We start from the raw sequence: 26,548 nt of genomic DNA, 5'->3' as shown, positions 1-26,548 counted from the left end.
GAAACCTTATGAATTTGGCCTTTGCTAGTTGAGGCCAAGCTTTGAGAGCATTGAATATCGCTCTCAGTTCCAGAATGTTTATCGGGAGAAGAGATTCTTCCCGAGACCATAGACCCCGAGCTTTCAGGGGTTCCCAGACCGCGCCCCAGCCCACCAGGCTGGCGTCGGTCGTGACAATGACCCACTCTGGTCTGCGGAAGCTCATTCCCTGTGACAGATTGTCCAGGGTCAGCCACCAACGGAGTGAATCTCTGGTCCTTTGATCTACTTGAATCGTCGGAGACAAGTCTGTATAATCCCCATTCCACTGTCTGAGCATGCACAGTTGTAATGGTCTTAGATGAATTCGTGCAAAAGGAACTATGTCCATTGCTGCAACCATCAATCCTATTACTTCCATGCACTGCGCTATGGAAGGACGAAGAACAGAATGAAGTACTTGACAAGAGCTTAGAATTTTTGATTTTCTGACCTCTGTCAGAAAAATCCTCATTTCTAAGGAATCTATTATTGTTCCCAAGAAGGGAACTCTTGTTGACGGGGACAGAGAACTTTTTTCTTTGTTCACCTTCCATCCGTGAGATCTGAGAAAGGCTAGGACGATGTCCGTATGAGCCTTTGCTTTTGACAGAGACGACGCTTGAATCAGGATGTCGTCCAAGTAAGGTACTACTGCAATGCCCCTTGGTCTTAGAACCGCTAGAAGGGACCCTAGTACCTTTGTGAAAATCCTTGGAGCAGTGGCTAATCCGAATGGAAGTGCCACAAACTGGTAATGCTTGTCCAGAAAAGCGAACCTTAGGAACTGATGATGTTCCTTGTGGATAGGAATATGTAGGTACGCATCCTTTAAATCCACGGTAGTCATAAATTGATTTTCCTGGATAGTAGGTAGGATCGTTCGAATAGTTTCCATTTTGAACGATGGAACCTTGAGAAATTTGTTTAGGATCTTGAGATCCAAAATTGGTCTGAATGTTCCCTCTTTTTTGGGAACTATGAACAGGTTGGAATAAAAACCCATCCCTTGTTCTCTTATTGGAACTGGATGAATCACTCCCATCTTTAACAGGTCTTCTACACAATGTAAGAATGCCTGTCTTTTTATTTGGTTTGAAGATAATTGAGACCTGTGGAACCTTCCCCTTGGGGGTAGTTCCTTGAATTCCAGGAGATAACCTTGAGAAACTATTTCTAGCGCCCAAGGATCCTGAACATCTCTTGCCCAAGCCTGAGCAAAGAGAGAAAGTCTGCCCCCCACCAGATCCGGTCCCGGATCGGGGGCCATCCCCCCTTCATGCTGTTTTGGTAGCAGTGGTAGGCTTCTTGGCCTGCTTACCCTTGTTCCAGCCTTGCATTGGTCTCCAGGCTGGTTTGGGTTGTGAAGTATTACCCTCTTGCTTAGAGGATGTAGAATTAGAGGCTGGTCCGTTTCTGCGAAAGGGACGAAAATTAGGCTTATTTTTAGCCTTAAAAGACCTATCCTGTGGGAGGGCGTGGCCCTTTCCCCCAGTGATGTCTGAAATAATCTCTTTCAAATCAGGTCCAAATAATGTTTTACCCTTGAAAGGAATGTTAAGCAATTTTGTCTTGGAAGACACATCCGCTGACCAAGACTTTAGCCAAAGCACTCTGCGCGCCACGATAGCAAACCCTGAATTCTTCGCCGCTAATCTAGCTAATTGCAAAGCGGCATCTAAAATAAAAGAGTTAGCCAATTTAAGTGCTTGAACTCTGTCCATAACCTCCTCATACGAAGATTCTTTATTGAGCGACTTTTCTAGTTCCTCGAACCAGAAACACGCTGCCGTAGTGACAGGAACAATGCATGAAATTGGTTGTAGAAGGCAACCTTGCTGAACAAAAATCTTTTTAAGCAAACCCTCTAATTTTTTATCCATAGGATCTTTGAAAGCACAACTATCTTCGATAGGAATAGTAGTGCGTTTGTTTAGAGTAGAAACCGCCCCCTCGACCTTGGGGACTGTCTGCCATAAGTCCTTTCTGGGGTCGACTATAGGAAATAATTTCTTAAATATAGGGGGGGGGACAAAAGGTATGCCGGGCCTTTCCCACTCTTTATTTACTATGTCCGCCACCCGCTTGGGTATAGGAAAAGCGTTGGGGGGCACCGGAACCTCTAGAAACTTGTCCATCTTACATAACTTCTCTGGAATGACCAAATTGTCCAGAGTAGATAATACCTCCTTAAGCAGTGCGCGGAGATGTTCTAATTTAAATGTCACAACATCAGGTTCAGCTTGATGAGAAATCTTTCCTGAATCTGAAATTTCTCCCTCAGACAAAACCTCCCTCATGGCCCCTTCAGATTGGTGTGAGGGTATGACAGAACAATTATCATCAGCGTCCTCTTGCTCTTCAGTGTTTAAAACAGAGCAATCGCGCTTTCTCTGATAAGTAGGCATTTTGGATAAAAGATTTGCTATAGAGTTATCCATTACAGCCGTTAATTGTTGCATGGTAATAAGTATTGGCGCACTAGATGTACTAGGGGCCTCCTGTGTGGGCAAAACTGGTGTAGACACAGAAGGGGATGATGTAGTATCATGTTTACTCCCCTCATTTGAGGAATCATCTTGGGCAATATCATTATCTGTGGCATTACTGTCCTTACTTTGTTTGGACACTATGTCACAATTATCACATAAATTTAAATGGGGAGACACCTTGGCTTTCATACATATAGAACATAGCTTATTTGATGGTACAGACATGTTAAACAGGCTTATGTCAACAAAGCACAAAAAACGTTTTAAAATAAAACCGTTACTGTCACTTTAAATTTCAAACTGAGAACACTTTATTACTGAATATGTGAAAAAGTATGAAGGAATTGTTCAAAATTCACCAAAATTTCACCACAGTGTCTTAAAGCATTAAAAGTATTGCACACCAAATTTCAGAGCTTTAACCCTTAAAATAACTGACCCGGAGCCGTTTTTACATTTAACCCCTATACAGTCCCAGCTATATGCTTTGCTGAGACCCAACCAAGCCCAGAGGGGAATACGATACCAAATGATGCCTTCTATAAGCTTTTTCAGTGATTCTTAGCTCCTCACACATGCATCTGCATGCCTTGCTCTCCAAAAACAACTGCGCATTAGTGGCGCGAAAATGAGGCTCTGTCTATAACTAGAAAAGGCCCCCATCTGAAAAAGGTGTCCAACACAGTGCCTGCCGTTTTTCTAAACAATCCCCAAGATTATAATAACCATTATTAGTTAGAATCTGCATAATATGCCTATTAAAGCAATCGTTTTAGCCCAGAAAAATGTCTACCAGTTTTTTAAGCCCTTTTTGAAGCCCTTTATTCTTTTATGTTTAACTAAGAAAATGGCTTACCGGTCCCCATGAGGGGAAATGACAGCCTTCCAGCATTACATGGTCTTGTTAGAAATATGGCTTGTCATACCTTAAGCAGAAAAGTCTGCTAACTGTTTCCCCCAACTGAAGTTACTTCATCTCAACAGTCCTGTGTGGAAACAGCAATCGATTTTAGTAACTGTCTGCTAAAATCATCTTCCTCTTACAAACAGAAATCTTCATCCTTTTCTGTTTCAGAGTAAATAGTACATACCAGCACTATTTTAAAATAACAAACACTTGATAGAAGAATAAAACTACATTTAAACACCAAAAAAACTCTTAACCATCTCCGTGGAGATGTTGCCTGTGCAACGGCAAAGAGAATGACTGGGGTGGGCGGAGCCTAGGAGGGATCATGTGACCAGCTTTGCTGGGACTCTTTGCCATTTCCTGTTGGGGAAGAGAATATCCCACAAGGATGACGCCGTGGACCGGACACACCAATGTTGGAGAAACTGAGCTCCTCATCTTCCCCCCTTCTTCCAAAATCTCCACCCCAATCTCTCCATAACTGTCAACAACTCCATCATTACCCCTACCCCGCATGCCAGATGTCTCGGGGTCACATTTGACTCAGATCTCTCTTTCACTCCTCACATTCAGTCCTTGGCTAAGGCCTTCCGCTTCCACCTTAAAAACATCTCTAAAATTAGACACTTCCTTACACAAGACACAACTAATATTTTAATCCACTCTCTCATTCTTTCCCGCCTCGATTACTGCAACTCTGTCCTCTCTGGTCTCCCCACCTGCCGCCTAGCTCCTTTACAATCCATAATGAATGCCTCTGCCAGACTCATCTTCCTTACACGTCGCTCTTCATCTGCTGCATCTCTCTGCCAATACCTTCACTGGCTTCCTCTTGCCTCTAGGATCAAACACAAAATCCTCACTTTGACATACAAAGCCCTCAAATGCACTGCTCCCCCTATATATCTCAGACCTTGTCTCCAGATACTCTCCCTGCCGCCCCCTTCGCTCTTTTCATGACCTCCTCCTCTCCTCCTCTCTGGTTACCTCATCGCACTCCTGTTTACAGGACTTCTCCAGACTGGCTCCCATCTTGCGGAACTCTCTGCCTCGCTCCACAAGACTCTCCCCTAGTTTTGTAAGCTTCAAGCACTCCCTAAAGACTCTACTGTTCAGGGATGCATACAACCTATGCTAACCTTACTTTATACCAGTTCCACTCCTCCATTGCTATCACCTGAACCCCCTTAGCATGTAAGCCTAAGAGTCCAGCTGTTGTAGATCACCTTCTTAAGAGCTGACTACAACAGTGCAAATCTTGGCAGGGCCCTCTACCCATTTGATCCCTATAATTGTTTTGTTGCACTCCCCCTTTGTTTATAGTGCTGCAGAATCTGTAGGCGCTCTACAAATAACCGATAATAATAATAATAATAGTAATAAAGATCACGGTTAGAATACAGACCGCATATAATTAAAAAATGAGTGCCATTTTCCTTTGACATCCCGCTCCAAATATTGAGTGCTTGAAAAACAGAATTACTCTGCTTTTGCACAACTCAGTCGCCATTTTTACCACCAGTAAATAAGACGGAGGAAGGGCAGAGCGCCAAAAAACATAAGCGCTGCAGGCAGTAAAAAATGAAGAAAAAAACACCACCTTTCTTTAAAAACTCACGCCATAAAAGGAGACTATCGACTCCTATTAGAGATAATAAAAAATGTGTACACACCTCTCTGCACCGTATTTTCAAAAAGGTGACAATATGAGAAAGGCAGGATATACTTAACTGCAGCCATAAGAACGGAGGAGTCGCAAAAACGTGTATTTAGATGTAAACACCAGCACAAAACTAAGGGCTCTGAAAACAGAAAAAGCCCATACGTATCCAGTAACACTAGATAACCTTTGGATACTGAACGTTCTACCGCTAACTCACAGAGCAGCGTCCAGGCATCTGCCAACATGGTGGTTCCTCTAAGGAATTATCATAGACTGGACAGCATACAGCAGTATTAAAATAAACAAGTGCAGATTCACAAACACATACATTAGCTAGTACACAGAGTGAAAAAATTGAAAAACTCGTAGTGGTCGCTAGCCACCTTCCATTAGAGAAGGGAAAACCTATTAGGCATAAAAGGCCTGATCACCAACAGCCATAGCCCAAGAACAACTAGCAGGCGCTCACAGTAACTGCAACACAAGAAGAAAAAAATGTGCCCCTAAGTTAAAAATCACTCCAAAAGTCCTTAAAAACAGACTGTACAGGGATAGAAGGAAGGAAAAGACATTACTGTCATTTCCCACACACCATAAAGCCTGGGCTATCAGTAGAAAATCCCGGCAATAGGAGTGGCAAAATCCCTGTCTTTGGCAGTAATCCAGATATCTTCTCAGCCGCAATATACCCCAAATTTACGGATATATATATATATATATATATATATATATATATATATATACACACACATACATACACACACACATACACATATATATACATACATACATAAACACACAAGCCAATGTAAATGTAAGGTGTTCACTAAACTGCACATGTATTATTATACAGTCTCAAAAGATAACTAGAATCCTTTCCAAAAGTCCTTAAAAACAGACTGTACAGGGATAGAAGGAAGGAAAAGACATTACTGTCATTTCCCACACACCATAAAGCCTGGGCTATCAGTAGAAAATCCCGGCAATAGGAGTGGCAAAATCCCTGTCTTTGGCAGTAATCCAGATATCTTCTCAGCCGCAATATACCCCAAATTTACGGATATATATATATATATATATATATATATATATATATATATATATATATATATATATATATATATATACACACACACATACATACACACACACATACACATATATATACATACATACATAAACACACAAGCCAATGTAAATGTAAGGTGTTCACTAAACTGCACATGTATTATTATACAGTCTCAAAAGATAACTAGAATCCTTTCCTCTGCAGTCCCTTATAAGTATATTGAGTCCAAAAGAATATCAGGCATAAAATGAGCGTATATCCCTTCAGTATGGGACAGGCATAAAATGAGTGTATATCCCTTCAGTATGGGACACTCGTTTCCCAGTAACAACCGTACTAACACAACAAAAAATGTGGCCGTTGAACCTTTCAGAGCAGCCTGTGCTCAACACAGCATATAGCTGCGCCCACTCAACACTCTTGATGTGTCTCTGAGAAAGTTGTTTCACCAGAATCTCTTTGCTTGTAAGGAGTTAGCTGCGTCCTGACATGGAGGGGTGTGACTGAACACCTGATCGACACCAGCCAATGAACAGGGACCTGCTTCTGGACAAAGCTGTAAGAGGATAGGATTGCAAGCTTCCCTCTGCCTTTAGTCTTCCTGGTCAAATTCCAAAGTACAAAACTAAAGAAACAGTTGTCCAAAGGCGAAGTAAAAACAAAACGTTTAATTGTAATCCACTGTGGTAAAAACATATATATATATATATGTATGAAGAGGAAGGTGCACTCTCACAAACAGAGTTCAACTGCAAGGGTGCTGATTGTAGGTTAGAATATAGTAGATATGAGACAGCACTCACTGGTCTTAAATATTGCAATAGATGCTTTTATTAAGTGATGTTTCAGGGAATGCTCCCCTACACACACACATATATATATATATATATATATATATATATATATATATATATATATATATATATATATATATATATATATATATATAAATTATATACACACACACAAATAAAACCTTTAGAAGGGAGAAGATCCCAGTAGGTCCCTGAATCCTAGTCCTTCCTCCATAATATTTAAGATATGTGAAAGGACTTACCCTCCAGGGTCTTCTGGAGCAGTCACAGCACATCCAGGTTTGTTAGCCTCAATCGACCGCTGGCAGGGACATGAAGATACAAGAAAAACAGAGTAATCAACCCTGGTTTTCTATAAAGGGGTAGCATACATTGTTGGAATTAAAGCAAGGTCTACCTCACAGACCACCAACTGCTAATAGCCACCATTACTCTTACTAAAGAGATTGACATGGACACAGCATAGCCCCAGTCCTTGCTTGCAGGGAAAAGAACCCATTAAAGGATTAAACACTTGATTTTCTTCAGACACATCTTCGCACATCCTCCCAGATGTACAAATTAAGGAGGGATCCAAACATTTTCATGAACTAAGCTATTGTGCAAGTATAAGGAGACCTAAGTAAATAAAACAGAGTAACCAACCCTGGTTTTCTATAAAGGGGTAGCATACATTGTTGGAATTAAAGCAAGGTCTACCTCACTGACCACCAACTGCTAATAGCCACCATTACTCTTACTAAAGAGATTGACATGGACACAGCATAGCCCCAATTCTTGCTTGCAGGGAAAAGAACCCATTAAAGGATTAAACACTTGATTTTCTTCAGACACATCTTCGCACATCCCCCCAGATGTACAAGCAAAGATGGACTGGGGCCTTGTGGGAAGTAGGAGTGATACTTAACAGCTCTGCTGGGGTGCTCTTTGCTTCCTCCTAGTGGCCAGGAGTTGAATTCCCACTAGTAATAGAATGGATTTGTGGACTCTCCATGCCAATGGAAAGAAAGTTAAGCGCAGATAAAGCACTCATGGAGGCGAAAAATTGCGCTCCACTTGTAATCGAGCCCTTAATAAATTACTTCTATTAACAAAATTACTTTGTTCTCTTGGTATACTTTGCAAAAAAGTACACCTAGGTAGGCTCAGAAGAAGCAATATACCACAGGAGCTAGCTGGTGATTGGTGGCTACACTCATGCCTCTTGTTACTGGCTCCCAGTACACTGCTGCTCTGAATTTACAGGGGTAGAACAATCAGGTTAGAGAGACTTTTTTTTAAAACACCTTTGTCACTTTAAAGAACATGGTGTGAGCTTACAATTAGAATCTCTCTCTCTCTATATATATATATATATCTCATATCATATCAAAAGGGGCAACCTTTCTGCAATGCCAAAGTTGAAAACATTTAAAAATTTTCAGCATTAAACTATCTGCCATTTTCTCATTCTGGCCTCTGGGCCCACTTTCCCCCTATCTAAATAGCTATCACAAAGACAAATACAAAAAAATATATATATTACAGGAGACCTTGAATGCAACATTTCAGTGTCTGATAAAGGGAAAAAAATGGGTGGCCCCTAGGCTTGCAAAATAATGTATCTTTATCTGTATTACCGTGAATGCTATCCTGTTTTAAGGACTCTCCAGTAACAGTCCTAGTCCATTAGCCCTCAGGAACTCTCCACGTTTCAGATTTGAGAAAACCCAAACAAAAACCATTTCTGTTTCCTAAAATCTTAGCCTGGAGCAGAAGGCTATGTTCTGCTTCCACTAATTTGCAATGAGGGTTTGGGGGAGGGGGAGTTGCCTAATTTTTAACATCTTCTTGAACTATAATAACATAATATCCATATTCTGTAATGAAAGTATCTATAAAGCTGAAAACAGGTTAAAAGTGTGAGTTAATATTAAATCAGGCATTAAAAATAGCTGGAATCTCCTTGTTTAGATGGTCACTGAACTAATCACAAAGCCTTCCAAATGCAAGTATGAATGGAGTGACCTACATTTCAATCCTATTACAGGGGTTGGACAGACAAATTAAGGAGGGATCCAAACATTTTCATGAACTAAGCTATTGTGCAAGTATAAGGAGACCTAAGTAAATAAATAATCTACGAAGTTAGGAGCTGGAAGTAAAACTATTATGAGATATGGCTTCCTGACACTACCATTTGTCAATGCAATTTTAGTTAAATTGACATGAAATCCAACATTTTTCTTCCATGATTCAGATAGAGAGCATACAATATTAAATATCATTCTAATTTAAAATATAAAAGTCTAACAATATAAACAATCAAAAAAGTACAAACCAAAAAATAGCGACAAAGTAAATAAATACAATAAATGAATAGTGATATACGTGATTAGTATCACAAGGAGAAGATAAACAAAATGGTACTTTAATCCTTTTCTTGAGTCCAAACAGCACCTGTTTACAATCCTGTTGATATAAACCAAAACAAGAGCTCCAAAACTTCTGTTATTTACTTGGATTTAGAGCTTTTACTGAGCTTTATCTTATTATGGCAGTGTTATGATAGGCCCAAGCCAGACCTAACCAAGAAAATAGTGCTGGTCCAAAATGTTGTTTGTTACAAGCCTGTGGACTCTAATCTATACTATAATTGCGTTTGTAATATCCGTGGCCAGTTGCGCACGCATCCTCAATGGAATGTTGGCAGCGCGAGGACAAAAGAATTCACCTGGATGCAGCTTACGCTGCATCCAGGTGAATTCCGAAAATGGCAGGGTAATGGCAGGGTGGTGAAAGAATCCACCGAAGGTGGATTCACTCACCACCCTGCCATTTTTTTAATCCACCGGGATGCAGCGTAAGCTAACGTCCCGCATGAAATATAAAAAAAAAAATCCTACACGAAGTATTAACCCATACACTGCAAACCCCACATCACTAAATAATAAAGTAATTAACCCCTTAATCACTTAACTGTAATTACAAACAAGATCTCCAGCACTATTTAGACAGTCTTTATTTGTACACAGATAGCGACGTTTCGGTGTCACAGCACCTTATTCATGCTTGGTAGTTACAAACAGGCCTATTGCATCTTTAAATACCCAAATTTTTGGCGCCTTCTCCAATCACTTAACCGTCAACCAACCACATCGGAATACAACGAATTACCCTATTAACCTCTAAACCGCAAAACCCCCACATCGCAATAAACCTAATTATCCTATTAACCTCTAAACCACAAAACCCCTACAACGCAATAAACCTAATTAACTTATTAACCCTTTAAACCGCCAAAACCCACAATGCAAATAACTATTTAAATAACTAAGTAACCTTACACCCCTAACCTAACACCCCCTTAAATTAACCCAAATTATCTAAACTAATACATTCTAAAGTTACAAAAAATAAAAAGGCTAACATTAAAGAAAATAAAAAATCAAATTACCAAATTTAAAAAAATTAAACGTAATCGCTATGAAAATAAAAAAGCCCCCCAAAATAAAAACACCCCCTACTCTAAGAATAAACTACCAGTTGCCCTTAAAAGAGCTTTTTGCAGGGCATTGCCCCAAGATAATCAGCTCTTTTACAAAAAAATATACAAAGTCCCACCTAACAGTAAACTCCCCCACCCCACAAAATAAAATAACCTAACACTAAAAAACCTAAACTACCCATTGCCCTGAAAAGGGCATTTGTTTGGGCATTGCCCTTAAAAGGGCATTTAGCTCTTTTACTGCCCATCCCGAATCTAAATAAAACAAACCCCCCCCCCCCCCAAACAGTAGTTTGTCCAAATAGAGTGTGGCTATATTTGCAGTTTATTATATAGAAAATATTTTTGATATATTTAAGACAGTAGTCCATTATAATTATAGTATTGCTACACCTCTAGCTAAAAATATTTATATAAAAGAAGAGTTACAAAATAGGTTGTTTGCACATCTGTAGTTTAAAACATAATTAGACTGCTCTCTGGCAGGCTTATCAACTAGTGTATAAATAAAGGCCCTTTTTTAAGAAAGAAGGTGGCTGGAGCAGTATTCTTTTGGTGCAGTTATGACAGGTCCATAACCAGCCACACTTCTGGTAAAAATGATAAACTTTATTACACAATAAAATCTTCTTACAGGCACATCAGTGGACAAAAGGTAAGCAATATATTGTCATACATGAAGTAGATAATATTTATTAATACCCTTACTGTCCCTTCAACATGCCTTGGAGTTAAAAAGTTCTCACACGAGTATTTTCAGGTGAAACAAGTGTCGGATATTTTTTCAATTAAAATGCATGGTGAAGGGACAGTAAATATTGTCTACTTTGTGTATATAGGATATATGACAATATATTTCTTACCTGTTGTCCACCGATGTGCCTGTAAGTAATTTGTATTCTGTAATAAAGTTTTATCATTTTTACTGGAAGTGTGGCTGTTTTATGAGCCTACGATAGAGCTCGGTAAAAGCTCTAAATTTGGAACTCTTGTTTTGGTTTATATCAACAGGATGGCACTAGATCTTCCTTTTTGTTTTCTTGAGGCGCTGTTTGGACTCAAGAAAAGGATTCCATTTTGGGAAAGAGTATCTTCTACTTGTGATACTTATCTATATCACTATTCATTTATTGTATTTATTTACTTTGTCACAGTCTTTTTGCTTCAGCTTTATCATTTATTTCTATTATTTAATTTGTTTTAGACTCTTGGCAACCTTTGTTGAAGGAGCAGCAATGCATTACCTAGAGATAGCTGAAAACAGATGATGTGCCAATGACAAGATGCATATATGTCCAGCCACAAATCAACAGCTAGCTCCCATAGTGCATTGCTGCTCCAGATCCTAAAACTATTTGTAAAATTGTAAAAGAAAAATCTTAGGTTTCATGTTCCTTTAAAGGGATAGTAAACCCAAATATTTTCTTTTATGATTCAGATAGAGCATGCAATTTTAAGCAACTTTTTAATTTACCCCTATTATCAATTTTTCTTCGTTCCTTGTATCTTTATTTGAAAAAGCAGGAATGAAAGCTTTGGAGCCTATTTATGGTTCAGTACCCTGGATAGGGCTTGCTGATTGGTGGCTACATTTAGACATCCAGTCAGCAAGGGCAACCCAGGTTCTGTACCTAAAATGGGCTGGCTCCAAAGCTTTTATTCCGGCTTTTTCAAATAAAGATATCAAGGGAATGAAGAAAAATTGATAATAGGAGTAAATTAGAAAGAAAAGTTTGAAAAACTGTTTGAATCATGGACATTTACACACTCCTGAATGTACCTTCCTGCTTTTTAACAAAGGATAACAAGAAAACAAAGAAAATGTAATAAAAGAAGTAAATCTGAAAGTTGTTTACAATTGTATGTTGTATCTGAATCCTGCATTCTACTACACACCCTCAAAATATATCAAAATAAAGCTTTAGGCCTCCACAACCACTGTACACCAAATGTCAAAGATTGCTGCAGTTTTTTGCTATAGGTTTGGCTATTCATTTGCAATGCTAAGAGATAAAACAAATCTTTTTCCAAAGCTTAATTCATTCTCAGCATTTGCAGTCACTGAGGCTGAGATTCATTTAAAGTTACAAGCACCTGAATAACAGGGATTCACGGCCCAGCTTTGCAGTTCTCTGCAGCTCCTATGCAGTACCCATGCAAAGGGGTTAAACACAATGTCTAAAATGCATAGGACTACAAGGTTGACATACTCTGATGAATAAGAGCTTGTCAGGTTTTTTTTAAAAACAATCAATTAAAAAAGCCAAACATTTTTAAATATACAATATTACTTGCACATTTGTTTACTTATTGTAACATTTATTTTGAATACATGCATTAAAAACATCTAGACTTTAAAGTGTCTTTAGCAATATTTTCTTGATATTTGCTGTATTGGTAGTTGTGCAGTAGGTGAGTGTTTCCCTCTAGTGGGTAGTTTGAGTATTGTACTGATAAATACTCAACAGCGCAGACCATGAACAAAAATGAAATGGTAGAAATCAAATAAATGCAAATAAATACACATACACATATATAATAAACATTTTTTTTTATTATTTATATATATATATATATATATATATATATATATCAATAATATAGATAACCATATAGCCTTATAATGACATACTGCTTTTTGCTGAAATCATAAAACCATACAAGCAAAAGGTCAAATTGTTTTATAAATGTCCCCTGTCCTGAGATATTGATAGAATGTTATGTGCTGTGTATTATGGAAGCACTAATTTTCTTGGACATTCTTCATTAAATATTTTTTACAGTTAATAAGAATTTTTAAATGCCTTATCCCATCTTCAATATCTTTAGATCACTATGGCATTTGGCGGCGCTTTACAAATAATTGACGATAGGCATATAGAATATAATCACCCAGTGTTTGCCACCTAAAATACAAAGAGGGTTATGAAAACTATGATTTGAAAGAAGAGACCTCCCTCTTTCAAAATGAGTAGTTTTATGTCCATGCATCTGCCAACTGACTTTTGAAGCAATGACAAATGCTTTACAACTCTTATTTAGGGGGTGGGGTTACACCCTAAGCTTCCTAAATCACAGAAATGTCTCTCAGATCCCTTATCTGAAAGATATCCCATCATTCTGTTGCAGGGTTTCATAATCTTATATCTGTGAGTTAAAGTCAAATCCTACATTTTGGTGTTTTTGAAAAGTAAATTGAGGCTAAAGGGTAAATCATAAAATGTTTGACTGCAGAATTTAAAATAGAATGACAAATATTTTTTATATGCCTAAAAAATAAATACAGAATAATAATATAAAACACAGGAAAAACACTGTGATGATTAAATGCAAGGAGTGCAGATGCCTTAAAATGACATTAATACAAAGTGTGAAATGACAAACAGTTTAAAAGGTACATAAAGTCAAAATTAAACTTTCATGGTTCAGACAGAGCATGTAATTTAAAAAGGACAGGAAACCCCCAAATTTTCTTTTATGATTCAGATAGAACATACAATTTTAAACAATTTTCCAATTTACTTCTATTATCAAATTTGCTTTATTCTCTTTTTATCCTTTGCTGAAGAATCAGCATTCCACTACTGGCGGCTAGCTGAGCACATCTAGTAGTTAGCCAATCACAAGAGACAAATGTGTGCAGGCACCAATCAGCATCTAGCTCCCACTAGTTTAGGATATGTGCATATTCTTTTTCAAACAAGGGATACCAAGAGAACGCAATATATTTGAAAAAAGAAGTGAATTTCAAAGTGCCTTAAAATTATGTGCTCTATCTGAATTATGCAATTTTAACTTTCCTATCCATATAAGACACTTTTAAATGCCCTTCTATTATTAAATTGACTGTTTTCTATGTATCCTATGCTGAGAAACATTTCCCCATCCTCCGCAGCAGCACTACTGGTTAGCTGGTTGATTGGTGGCTACACAAATGTGTCTCTTGTCATTGGCTCACCAGTTGTGCTCACCTAGCTCCCAGCAGTGTATTGTTGCTCTGGAGTGAACTTTAACTATACGTTAAACCCTTTTGTAGAACTAAAAACTCAGTTATGTGAAAGCAACAACTCACACAGAGCATTTTCTTTTTGCATTTTTATGTCCCTTTAAAAGGATATAGCACAGTAAATTTGCTCATGCGAATTCTTTCATCTGCTGCAGAGTATTCGTTGTTCACACAATATTAATTTAACTAATGTCGTCATTTGAATTCTCTACTGGAAAGCTATTTAAACAAGAGGCAGCAACAAAAATTAACCTCCCAGTGGGGGGAGGGGGAGATTTTTGTATCTGAAATTGATGGTTCATTTAACCCTTCGCCCATTTTCAATTATTGTATAGAATGAAGAAGCATGAGCAGGTCTGCTCTTCCTGAAGGTTTAACCAAATTAAATGGGCATGTTCTTGAGAGGAAATGAACTCAATGAGTAAAATGGGCTGTTTCAAAAACAAACATGAAGGAACCATTTCTGTCATGTAATTGGCAAGAGTCCATGAGCTAGTGACATATGGGATATACAATCCTACCAGGAGGGGCAAAGTTTCCCAAACCTCAAAATGCCTATAAATACACCCCTCACCACACACACAATTCAGTTTTACAAACTTTGCCTCCTATGGAGGTGGTGAAGTAAGTTTGTGCTAAGATTTCTACGTTGATATGCGCTTCTCAGCATTGTTGAAGCCCGATTCCTCTCAGAGTACAGCGAATGTCAGAGGGACGTGAAGGGAGTATCACTTATTGAATACGATGATTTCCCTAACGGGGGTCTATTTCATAGGTTCTCTGTTATCGGTCATAGAGATTCATCTCCTACCTCCCTTTTCAGATCGACAATATACTCTCATATACCATTACCTCTACTGATAACCGTTTCAGTACTGGTTTGGCTATCTGTTATATGTGGATGGGTGTCTTTTGGTAAGTATGTTTTTATTACTTAAGACACCTCAGCTATGGTTTGGCACTTTATGCATTTATATAAAGTTCTAAATATATGTATTGTACTTATATTTGCCATGAGTCAGGTTCATGTATTTCCTTCTGCAGACTGTCAGTTTCATATTTGGTTAATATTAACATCTTTTAAATAAATTTTTTCTTACCTGAGGTTTAGTCATTTTTCAATTGACTACTTCTTGCAAATTGCGGGCGGCATTAGGCCTGCGGGTGCGTCAAATGCTAAACTTTATTGCATCATTCTTGGCGCGAAAATATTTTTGGCTCGGAAAAATACGTCTGACGCAACTTCGTCATTTCCGGCGTCATACTTGACGCCGAGACCTTTGACACGGTTGCGTCATTAGTGACGCAAGTGTGTCATTTCCGGTTATTTTTGGCGCCAAAAAAGTTTACGTTACGTTGTGCGTCATACTTGGCGCCAAACTTTTTCATTATTTCAATACCCCATTGATGTTTGCTTCTTGCTTTTTTCTCTATCAGAGGCCTATGCTATTTGCATTTTTTCCCATTCCTGAAACTGTCATATAAGGAAATAGATAATTTTGCTTTATATGTTGTTTTTTCTCTTACATTTTGCAAGATGTCTCAATCTGATCCTGCCTCAGAAGTTTCTGCTGGAACATTGCTGCCTGACATCGGTTCTACCAAAGCTAAGTGCATTTGTTGTAAAATTGTTGAAATTATTTCGCCGAATGTCATTTGTAATAGTTGTCATGATAAACTTTTACATGCAGATAGTGTATCCATCAGTAATAGTACGTTGCCAGTTGCAGTTCCTTCAACTTCTAATGTGCATGATATACCTGTAAATTTTAAAGAATTTGTTTCTGATTCTATCTTGAAGGCTTTGTCTGCATTTCCACCTTCTAATAAACGTAAAAGGTCTTTTAAAACTTCTCATTTAGCTGATGAAATTTCAAATGGCCAACAACATAATAATTTATCCTCTTCTGATGAGGATCTATCTGATACAGAAGATCCTTCCTCAGACATTGACACTGACAAATCTACTTATTTATTTAAAATAGAGTATATGCATTCTTTATTAAAAGAAGTGTTAAAGGGACAGTAAAGTCACAAAAAAACTTTCATGATTTAAATAGGGCATGTAATTTTAAACAACTTTCCAATTTACTTTTATTACCAATTTTGCTTTGTTCTCTTGGTATTCTTAGCTGAAAGCTAAATCTAGGAGGTTCATGTGCTAATTTCTTAGACCTTGAAGACTGCCTCTAATCGGAAAGCATTTTGACAGTTTTTCACCACTAGAGGGCGTTAGTTCATGTGTTTCATATAGATAACATTGAGCTCTGGCACGTGAAGCTCCTAAGAGCAAGTACTGATTGGCTACAAATGCATGTCTGTCAAAAGAACTGAAATAAGGAGGCAGTTTGCAAAGGCTTAGATACAAGGTAATCACAGAGGTAAAAAGTATATTATTATAACTGTTGGTTATGCAAAATTGGGGAATGGGTAATAAAGGGATTATCTACCTTTTTAAACAACAAAAATGTTGGTGTTTACTGTCCCTTTAATTACTTTGGACATTGAGGTAACCAGTCCTCTTGACGTTCAGTCTAATAAACGTTTAAATGCTGTTTTTAAACCTCCTGTGGTTTCTCCAGGGGTTTTTCCTATTCCTGAGGCTATTTCTGATATGATTTCTAAGGAATGGAATAAGCCAGGTACTTCTTTTATTCCTTCTTCAAGGTTTAAAAAATTGTATCCTTTACCAGCAAAATCTATAGAGTTTTGGGAAAAAATCCCCACAGTTGATGGGGCTATTTCTACTCTTGCTAAACGTACCACTATTCCTATGGAAGATAGTACTTCCTTTAAGGATCCTTTAGATAGGAAACTTGAATACTATCTAAGGAAGGCCTATTTATATTCAGGTCATCTTCTCAGACCTGCAATTTCTTTGGCTGATGTTGCGGCTGCATCAACTTTCTGGTTGGAGAATTTAGCGCAACAGGAATTGGATTCTGACTTATCTAGCATCATTCACTTACTGCAATATGCTAATCATTTTATTTGTGATGCCATTTTTGATATTATCAAAATTGATGTTAGATCCATGTCTTTAGCTATATTAGCTAGAAGAGCTTTGTGGCTTAAATCTTGGAATGCTGATAAGACATCTAAATCTAGATTACGATCTCTTTCTTTCCAAGGTAATAATTTATTTGGTTCTCAGTTGGATTCTATTATTTCAACTGTCACTGGGGGAGAGGGAGTTTTTGTGCCTCAGGATAAAAACCTAAGGGTAAATCTAAGGCTTCTAACCGTTTTGTTCCTTTCGTCAGAATAAGGAACAAAAACGTAATCCTTCCCCCAAGGAATCTGCTTCCAATTGGAAGCCTTCCTCAAATTGGAATAAATCCAACCATTTAGGAAACCTAAGTCAGCCCCTAAGTCCGCATGAAGGTGCGGCCCTCATTCCAACTCAGCTGGTAGGGGGCAGATTAAGGTTTTTCAAGGATATTTGGATAAAATCAGTCCAAAAACAATGGATTCAGAGCATTGTCTCTCGAGGGTATCGAATAGGATTCAGAGTAAGACCTCCTGTGAGAAGATTTTTTTCTCTCACGTATCCCAGCAAATCCAGTAAAAGCTCAGGCTTTCCTGAAGTGTGTTTCAGACCTGGAGTCTTCATGGGTAATCACGCCAGTTCCTCTTCAGGAACAAGGTTTTTTTTTTTTTTTTCAAATCTATTCATTGTCCCAAAGAAGGAAAATTTATTCAGACCAGTTCTGGATCTGAAAATTTTGAATCGTTATGTAACAGTACCAACTTTCAAGATGGTGACTATAAGGACTATTCTGCCTTTTGTTCAGCGAGGACATTATATGTCTACAATAGACTTGCAGGATGCATACCTTCATATTCCGATTCATCCAGAACATTATCAGTTTCTGAGATTCTCTTTTCTAAACAAGCATTACCAATTTGCTGCTCTTCCATTTGGCCTAGCAACAGCTCCAAGAATCTTTTTGAAGGTTCTGGGTGCCCTACTCTCTGTAATCAGAGAACAGGGTATTGCGGTGTTTCCTTATTTGGACGATATCTTGGTAGTAGCTCAGTATTTACGTACTGCAGAATCTCACACAAATCAACTAGTGTTGTTTCTTCGGAAACATGGTTGAAGGATCAATTTACCAAAAAGTTTCTTGATTCCTCAGACAAGGTCACCCTTTTAGGTTTCCAGATAGAGACAGAGTCATGGACACTGAATCTAACAGACAAGAGACGTTTAAAATTGGTTGCAGCCTGCCGGCAGTCTCAGTCATTCCCTTCAGTGGCTATGTGCATGGAAGTTTTAGGTCTCATGACTGCAGCATCGGACGCGATCCCCTTTGCTCGTTTTCACATGAGACCTCTACAGCTTTGTATGCTGAATCAATGGTGCAGGGATTATACAAAGATATCACAATTAATATCCTTAAATCCCAATGTACGACACTCTCTGACATGGTGGATAGATCACCATCGTTTAGTTCAAGGGGCTTCTTTCAGGTTGGGGAGCTGTTTGGGGATCTCTGACAGCACAAGGGGTTTGGAAATCTCAAGAGGCGAGATTACCAATAAATATTTTAGAACTCCGTGCAATTCTCAGAGCTCTTCAGTTTTGGCCTCTGTTAAAGAGAGAACCGTTCATTTGTTTTCAGACAGACAATATCACAACAGTGGCATATGTCATTCATCAGGGTGGGACTCACTGTCCCCAAGCTATTAAAGAAGTATCTCGGATACTTACTTGGGCGGAATCCAGCTCCTGTCTAATCTCTGCGGTACATATCCCAGGTGTAGACAATTGGGAGGCGGATTATCTCAGCCGCCAGACTTTACATCCAGGGGAGTGGTCTCTCCATCCAGATGTGTTTTCTCAGATTGTTCAGATGTGGGGTCTTCCAGAGATAGATCTCATGGCCTCTCATCTAAACAAGAAACTTCCCAGATACCTGTCCAGGTCCAGGGATGTTCAGGCGGAAGCAGTGGATGCGCTGACAATTCCTTGGTGTTATCATCCTGCTTACATTTTCCCGCCTCTAGTTCTCCTTCCAAGAGTGATCTCCAAAATCATCATGGAACAATCATTTGTGTTGCTGGTGGCACCAGCATGGCCACACAGGTTTTGGTATGCGGATCTGGTTCGGATGTCCAGTTGCCCGCCTTGGCCACTTCCGTTAGGGCCAGACCTACTATCTAAAGGTCCGTTTTTCCATCAGGATCTCAAATCATTAAATTTGAAGCTATGGAAATTGAACGCTTAGTACTAAGTCATAGAGGTTTCTCTGACTCAGTGATTAATACTATGTTACAAGCTCGTAAATCTGTCTCTAGAAAGATTTATTATAGAGTTTGGAAGACTTACATTTCATGGTGTTCTTCTCATAAATTCTCCTGGCATTCTTATAGAATTCCTAGAATTTTACAGTTTCTTCAGGATGGTTTGGATAAGGGTTTGTCTGCAAGTTCCTTGAAAGGACAAATCTCTGCTCTTTCTGTTTTATTTCACAGAAAGATTGCTATACTTCCTGATATACACTGTTTTGTACAGGCTTTAGTTCGTATTAAGCCTGTTATTAAATCAATTTCTCCTCCTTGGAGTCTTAATTTGGTTCTGAAGGCTTTACAGGCTCCTCCATTTGAACCTATGCATTCTTTGGACATTAAACTACTTTCTTGGAAAGTGTTGTTCCTTTTGGCCATCTCTTCTGCTAGAAGAGTTTCTGAGTTATCTGCTCTTTCTTGTGAGTCTCCTTTTCTGATTTTTCATCAGGAGAAGGCAGTTTTGCGGACTTCTTTTCCATTTTTACCTAACGTTGTGAATTCTAACAACATTAGTAGAGAAATTGTTGTCCCTTCCTTGTGTCCTAATTCTAAGAATTCTTTGGAAAGATCCTTACATTCTTTGGATGTGGTAAGAGCTTTGAAATATTATGTGGAAGCTACTAAAGATTTCAGGAAGACTTCCAGTCTATTTGTTTTATTTTCTGGTCCTAGGAAAGGCCAGAAGGCTTCTGCTATTTCCTTGGCTTCTTGGTTGAAACTTTTAAATCATCAAGCTTATTTGGAGTCGGGTCAGGCCCCGCCTCAGAGAATTACAGCTCATTCTACTAGATCAGTCTCCACTTCGTGGGCTTTTAAGAATGAAGCTTCAGTTGATCAGATTTGCAAAGCGCAACTTGGTCCTCTTTGCATACATTTACTAAATTCTACCGTTTTGATGTATTTGCTTCTTCGAGAGCAGTTTTTGGTAGAAAAGTTCTTCAGGCAGCCGTTTCAGTTTGATTCTTCTGCTTTTGATTTAAGTTTTTTTCTTTCAAAAATGAAAATAAACTTATTTTTTTGTGTTGTGGATTAATTTTTTCAGCGGAATATGGCTGTTTTTATTTTTTATTCCCTCCCTCTCTAGTGACTCTTGAGTGGAGATCCACATCTTGGGTATTGATATCCCATATGTCACTAGCTCATGGACTCTTGCCAATTACATGAAAGAAAACATAATTTATGTAAGAACTTACCTGATAAATTCATTTCTTTCATATTGGCAAGAGTCCATGAAGCCCACCCTTTTTATGGTGGTTAGGATTTTTTGTATAAAGCACAATTATTTCCAAATTTCCTTTGTTGATGCTTTCTACTCCTTTCTTTATCACCCCACTGCTTGGCTATTCGTTAAACTGAATGGTGGGTGTGGTGAGGGGTGTATTTATAGGCATTTTGAGGTTTGGGAAACTTTGCCCCTCCTGGTAGGATTGTTTATCCCATATGTCACTAGCTCATGGACTCTTGCCAATATGAAAGAAATTAATTTATCAGGTAAGTTCTTACATAAATTATGTTTTCCCAGCACATTTAATACACTGAAACAGGTATAACAAGTCATTACAGGTGAAACTCATTTTACAGCACAGTAATCTTTAAAGCACACACACACAAACATGGAAATTGACAAATTGTACCATAATTTAAAAAGGGATGTGAAACAGTGCTCCCTCAAAAAAAAAAAGAAGTATAAAAAGAAATAGCTTATGTACACCAAACAACGTACTTGTTTTCTTGCTAGATGAACACTTAGAAATTCTCATTACAGAACTTAAGTTCTACCTTCACATGATGTTTGCAGCAAAAGCCCTATACTGAGTATGGGCAATAAACCAAATACAGCTAGAAAAAAAATGACTCCTAGCAAAGGTCAAAAGAAAATATACTACTTTTCCTTCCAGTAGAGGCCATAACACCCTTGTGGGCAGTGACAGGAAGTAATGGGCCCTTCACAAATTAAAGGGACACTGAACCCACATTTTTTCTCTCGTGATTCAGATAGAGCATACAATTTTAAGCAACTTTCTAATTTAATCCTATTATCAAATTTTCTTCATTCTCTTGGTATCTTTATTTAAAATGCAAGAATGTAAGTTTAAATTCCCTTAGATAAAGGCGGCCAGCAGGGGCTTAGAAGCAGACAGAAATTTAGAGGTTTAAAGGTCATAAAGTATATTAAAAGGGAAAGTCTACACCAGAATATTTATTGTTTTAAAAAGATAGATAATGCCTTTATTACCCATTCCCTAGTTTTGCATAACCAAAACAGTTATATTATTACACTTTTTTACCTCTGTTATTATCTTGTACCTAAGCCTCTGCAAACTGCCCCCTTATTTCAGTTCTTTTGATAGACTTGCATTGTAGCCAATCAGTGCTGGCTCATAGGAACTCTGCGTGCGTGAGCACAGTGTAATCTATATGAAACACATGAACTAACACCCTCTATTGGTGAAAAACTGTCAAAATGCCCTGAGCTAAGAGGCAGCCTTCAAGGGCTTAGAAATTAGCATATGAACCGCCTAGATTTAGCTTTCAACTAAGAATACTAAGAGAACAAAGCAAAATTGGTGATAGAAGTAAATTGGAAAATTGTTTAAAATTACATGCTCTATCTGAATAATGAAAGTTTGTTTTGGACTAGATTGTCCCTTTAATATAACGATATTTGTGCAAAGCTGCTGAATGGGTAATAAAGTCGTTATCTATCTTTTTAAACAATTATATTTTTGGAGTAGGCTATCCCTTTAATATGCTGAATTGATGCAAAAACAATGTACTAGAAATTTATTTTAAAAAAGTGAAGAGAAAAGGTAGTGGAAGTTTGTGAGACTAAAATTTAATTAATTGTTGCATCTTTCAAGAAAACAAAATAAATTAAAGGGACACTGTACCCAAAATTTTTCTTTCGTGATTCAGATTGAGCATGAAATTTTAAGCAACTTTCTAATTTACTCCTATCATCAAATTTTCTTCATTCTCTTGGTATCTTTATTTGAAATGCAAGAATGTAAGTTTAGATGCCGGCCCATTTTTGGTGAACAACCTGGGTTGTCCCTGCTGATTGGTGGATAAATTCATCCACCTATAAAAAAGTGCTGTCCAGAGTACTGAAACCAAAAAAAAGCTTAGATGCCTTCTTTTTCAAATAATGATAGCAAGAGAACGAAGATAAATTGATAATAGGAGTAAATTAGAAAGTTGCTTAAAATTGCATGCTCTTTCTGAATTAGAAAAGAAAAAAATTTAGGTACAGTGTCCCTTTAAGCCTAGGACAAATAAAATAAAACCAAATAAAGTAGATTTATACTTCAAATTAATATATGATACCCCCTTCACACTGAAGACCCAATTCTCTTAAGTATTTAAGCATTGACATTTTCAGTAGAGGTGGAGATACCACCAGCAAAACAGCTATTTCAAATACCAAATTAAAGATAAAGGAACTTTATGTAAACAATTTAATACACTCGCAGATAAAATGGATAACTGGAAGCAAATTAAAAGGGAGACAAATTTAGAGCATACAGTCCCTTGAACATTAGATAGTATCTTTTTGATGAGCACCTAGGGCTGTAAAAGCCATTCAATTACAAATCAAAGAAGACACATTCATACTCAATTGCTTTCATATTCCTTGTTGTACCTTGCGTTGTTCCTTGCGCATAACATGCTTGTCGTCATCTTGCCAGAAAGCATCTTCCAGTTCCTTCTGGCGCTTGGCATCAGCCACAGCTTTTGCCTCAGCCTTACGGGCTCTGGCAGTGGCTGACTTTGTGTTCTCCCCCTGGAACTTTTTTGGCATCCCTTTGCTGAATAGGAAAAGGCAATTAGTATAATAATATAGGTTTTATAAAGAGAGAAAGATAATCACAACTCTAACAAATACCACAGAAGTAAACATAGTTTGGCAATTACATGTAAAGAGGTTACTAACATGAGCTTTAAATACAGGGTAACAGTTCAGGTAGTACAGCACTAACCGTGATGAAGGTGCACGTAGACTGCCAACTCCCAAAATAGATACAAAGAACGGATGGGTCCACAGCACCTTCAATTTAAACAACTTTTATTTTATAAATATATAAAAAGCAAGTTATGCTTTTTTTTATATGCTTATAAAATAAAAGTTGTTTAAATTAAAGGTGCTGTGTGTGGACCATCCGTTCTTTGTATCTATTTAAATACAGGGTAGTTACACAAGTACACTCAGAACCTCAAAATTAAAGTGATGGTAAAGTTTCCAATTTGTATAATCACATCTGGAAAGGAAACTAGGGGGTGCGGACCACACCTGAGTGACACGCTACAGGGAGGTAACCCCACCACCAGTACAAGATTAAAGTGATGGTAAACTGAGACGGAGTGTTTATAAAATACTTACTTTTTCCTATTATCAAATAAAGGTTGTCCGTAGATGATCCGTATTGCAAGCGCTGTGGGCATCAGTGACTTCAATAATGATTATGCGCAAGCGTTCCACTAATGCTAACGTTTATAATGACATAAGGAACGCTTGCGCAGATCGTTTTTTTTCTCTCAAACATGCCAAAATGCCAGAAATTTGATTGGCTGGATGAAAATGAGCACAAAAAAAAATTGTTTGTGTGTCGGGGCTGCCGGAGCGATCATTAGGACAGTAGCGGTTAGAAAAGAAATACATAATTTAGAATCCAAAACTATGTTTTTCATAAATTAAACTCAAAATATTTTTTTATTTTACATCTGATTTTATTTAGCACTCTGTCTCAGTTTACCATCGCTTTAACATAGGAGCTGCAGCTCGAGGTCAATGACACCATAGTTATTATTTTTCAATGTGCTGGAGCCTGGTAAGGCATCACTGAGGCAGATGCGGGGGGGGGGGGCACCCGGGCACAGAGGCAGGGTCGGCATGGCTGCCCTCTCAATCTGCTGTACAATTGTTATTATCATATGTCTCCCTCATTATTAGCCTGGGCAGGCTCTAATAATATGATCTGCTATCAAGATCCTAGCAAGTGCAGCACACAGCCTTGCGCTGGAGATTAAAGGGACACTAAACCCAAAAGTTTTCCTTTCATGATTCAGATAGTGAATACAATTTTAAACAACATTCTCTTCTATTATCTAATTTTCTTAATTCTTTAGATATCCTTTGTTGAAGAAATAACAATTCATATGGGTGAGCCAAACACACAAGGAGTCTATGTGCAGCCACCAATCAACAGCTACTGAGCCTATCTAGATATGCTTTTCAGCAAGGGATATAAAGCGAATGAAGCAAATTAGAAAGTTGTTCAAAATTGCATGTTCTTTCTAAATCATGAAAGAAAAATCCCTGACGTGTTTTTTTTTTTCTTTTAATTTTCAAACTTGTATAAACCCGCACACAGGCTATAGAACTTTGCTACACACAGCCTTTAACAGTCCAGACTCGAAAGGACAAACACTTGAAGATGAACTCCTTGCCGAGTCCGGACACCCAGCTGGTGTTTTGTGTTCTGGAAATGGAGAAAAGGCTAGTTTGGGGGATCTGAGCACCCGGTGAGCTCTCTCTAAGGTATTTAGTTGTAAGCATTATACATATGCACAAACATGAGGATCCCCATCTAAAATACTCTCAAGTAGTGTTTCTCCCCCCATTCAGTGATATGTCTCTCCCTCTGTCTCTGGTCCCATCCCATGTCTCCCCCCTCCCTCTGTTTCTCTCTCTCCCTCCGTCCCTCTCTCTCTCTCTCCCTCCGTCCCTCTCTCTCTCTCTCCCTCCGTCCCTCTCTCTCTCTCTCCCTCCGTCCCTCTCTCTCTCTCTCCCTCCGTCCCTCTCTCTCTCTCTCCCTCCGTCCCTCTCTCTCTCCTTCCGTCCCTCTCTCTCTCTCTCCTTCCGTCCCTCTCTCTCTCTCTCCCTCCGTCCCTCTCTCTCTCTCTCTCCCTCCGTCCCTCTCTCTCTCTCTCTCCCTCCGTCCCTCTCTCTCTCTCTCTCCCTCCGTCCCTCTCTCTCTCCCTCCGTCCCTCTCTCTCTCCCTCCGTCCCTCTCTCTCTCTCTCTCTCCCTCCCTCTCTCTCTCTCTCCCTCCCTCTCTCTCTCTCTCCCTCCCTCTCTCTCTCTCTCCCTCCCTCTCTCTCTCTCTCTCTCCCTCCCTCCCTCTCTCTCTCCCTCCGTCCCTCTCTCTCTCTCTCCCTCCGTCCCTCTCTCTCTCTCTCCCTCCGTCCCTCTCTCTCTCTCCCTCCGTCCCTCTCTCTCTCTCCCTCCGTCCCTCTCTCTCTCTCCCTCCGTCCCTCTCTCTCTCTCCCTCCGTCCCTCTCTCTCTCTCCCTCCGTCCCTCTCTCTCTCTCCCTCCGTCCCTCTCTCTCTCTCCCTCCGTCCCTCTCTCTCTCTCCCTCCGTCCCTCTCTCTCTCTCCCTCCGTCCCTCTCTCTCTCTCCCTCCGTCCCTCTCTCTCTCTCCCTCCGTCCCTCTCTCTCTCTCCCTCCGTCCCTCTCTCTCTCTCCCTCCGTCCCTCTCTCTCTCTCCCTCCGTCCCTCTCTCTCTCTCCCTCCGTCCCTCTCTCTCTCCCTCCGTCCCTCTCTCTCTCCCTCCGTCCCTCTCTCTCTCCCTCCGTCTCTCTCTCTCTCCCTCCGTCTCTCTCTCCCTCCGTCTCTCTCTCTCCCTCCGTCTCTCTCTCTCCCTCCGTCTCTCTCTCTCCCTCCGTCCCTCTCTCTCTCTCTCTCTATCCGTCCCTCTCTCTCTCTCTCTCTCCGTCCCTCTCTCTCTCTCTCCCTCCCTCCGTCTCTCTCTCTCCCTCCGTCTCTCTCTCTCCCTCCGTCTCTCTCTCTCCCTCC

General features: G+C 39.1%; 1 protein-coding gene across 1 annotated transcript in view; it reads right to left on the bottom strand.

The window, feature by feature from the left end:
- Positions 1 to 26,548, bottom strand: part of CCDC124 (coiled-coil domain containing 124) — a 177,572-nt gene that overhangs the window by 145,282 nt on the left and 5,742 nt on the right. Inside the window, exon 2 of the mRNA XM_053702874.1 lies at positions 23,396 to 23,561. Coding sequence (XP_053558849.1) covers positions 23,396 to 23,554 — 159 coding nt within the window. The 5' untranslated portion in view covers positions 23,555 to 23,561. The remainder of the gene's footprint in view (positions 1 to 23,395; positions 23,562 to 26,548) is intronic.

This window comes from Bombina bombina, chromosome 2, assembly GCF_027579735.1.
Source record: "Bombina bombina isolate aBomBom1 chromosome 2, aBomBom1.pri, whole genome shotgun sequence".
Lineage (NCBI taxonomy): Eukaryota > Metazoa > Chordata > Amphibia > Anura > Bombinatoridae > Bombina > Bombina bombina.
The sequence above is the reverse complement of the archived record's forward strand: the minus strand, read 5'-3'. Positions and strand labels throughout refer to the sequence as shown.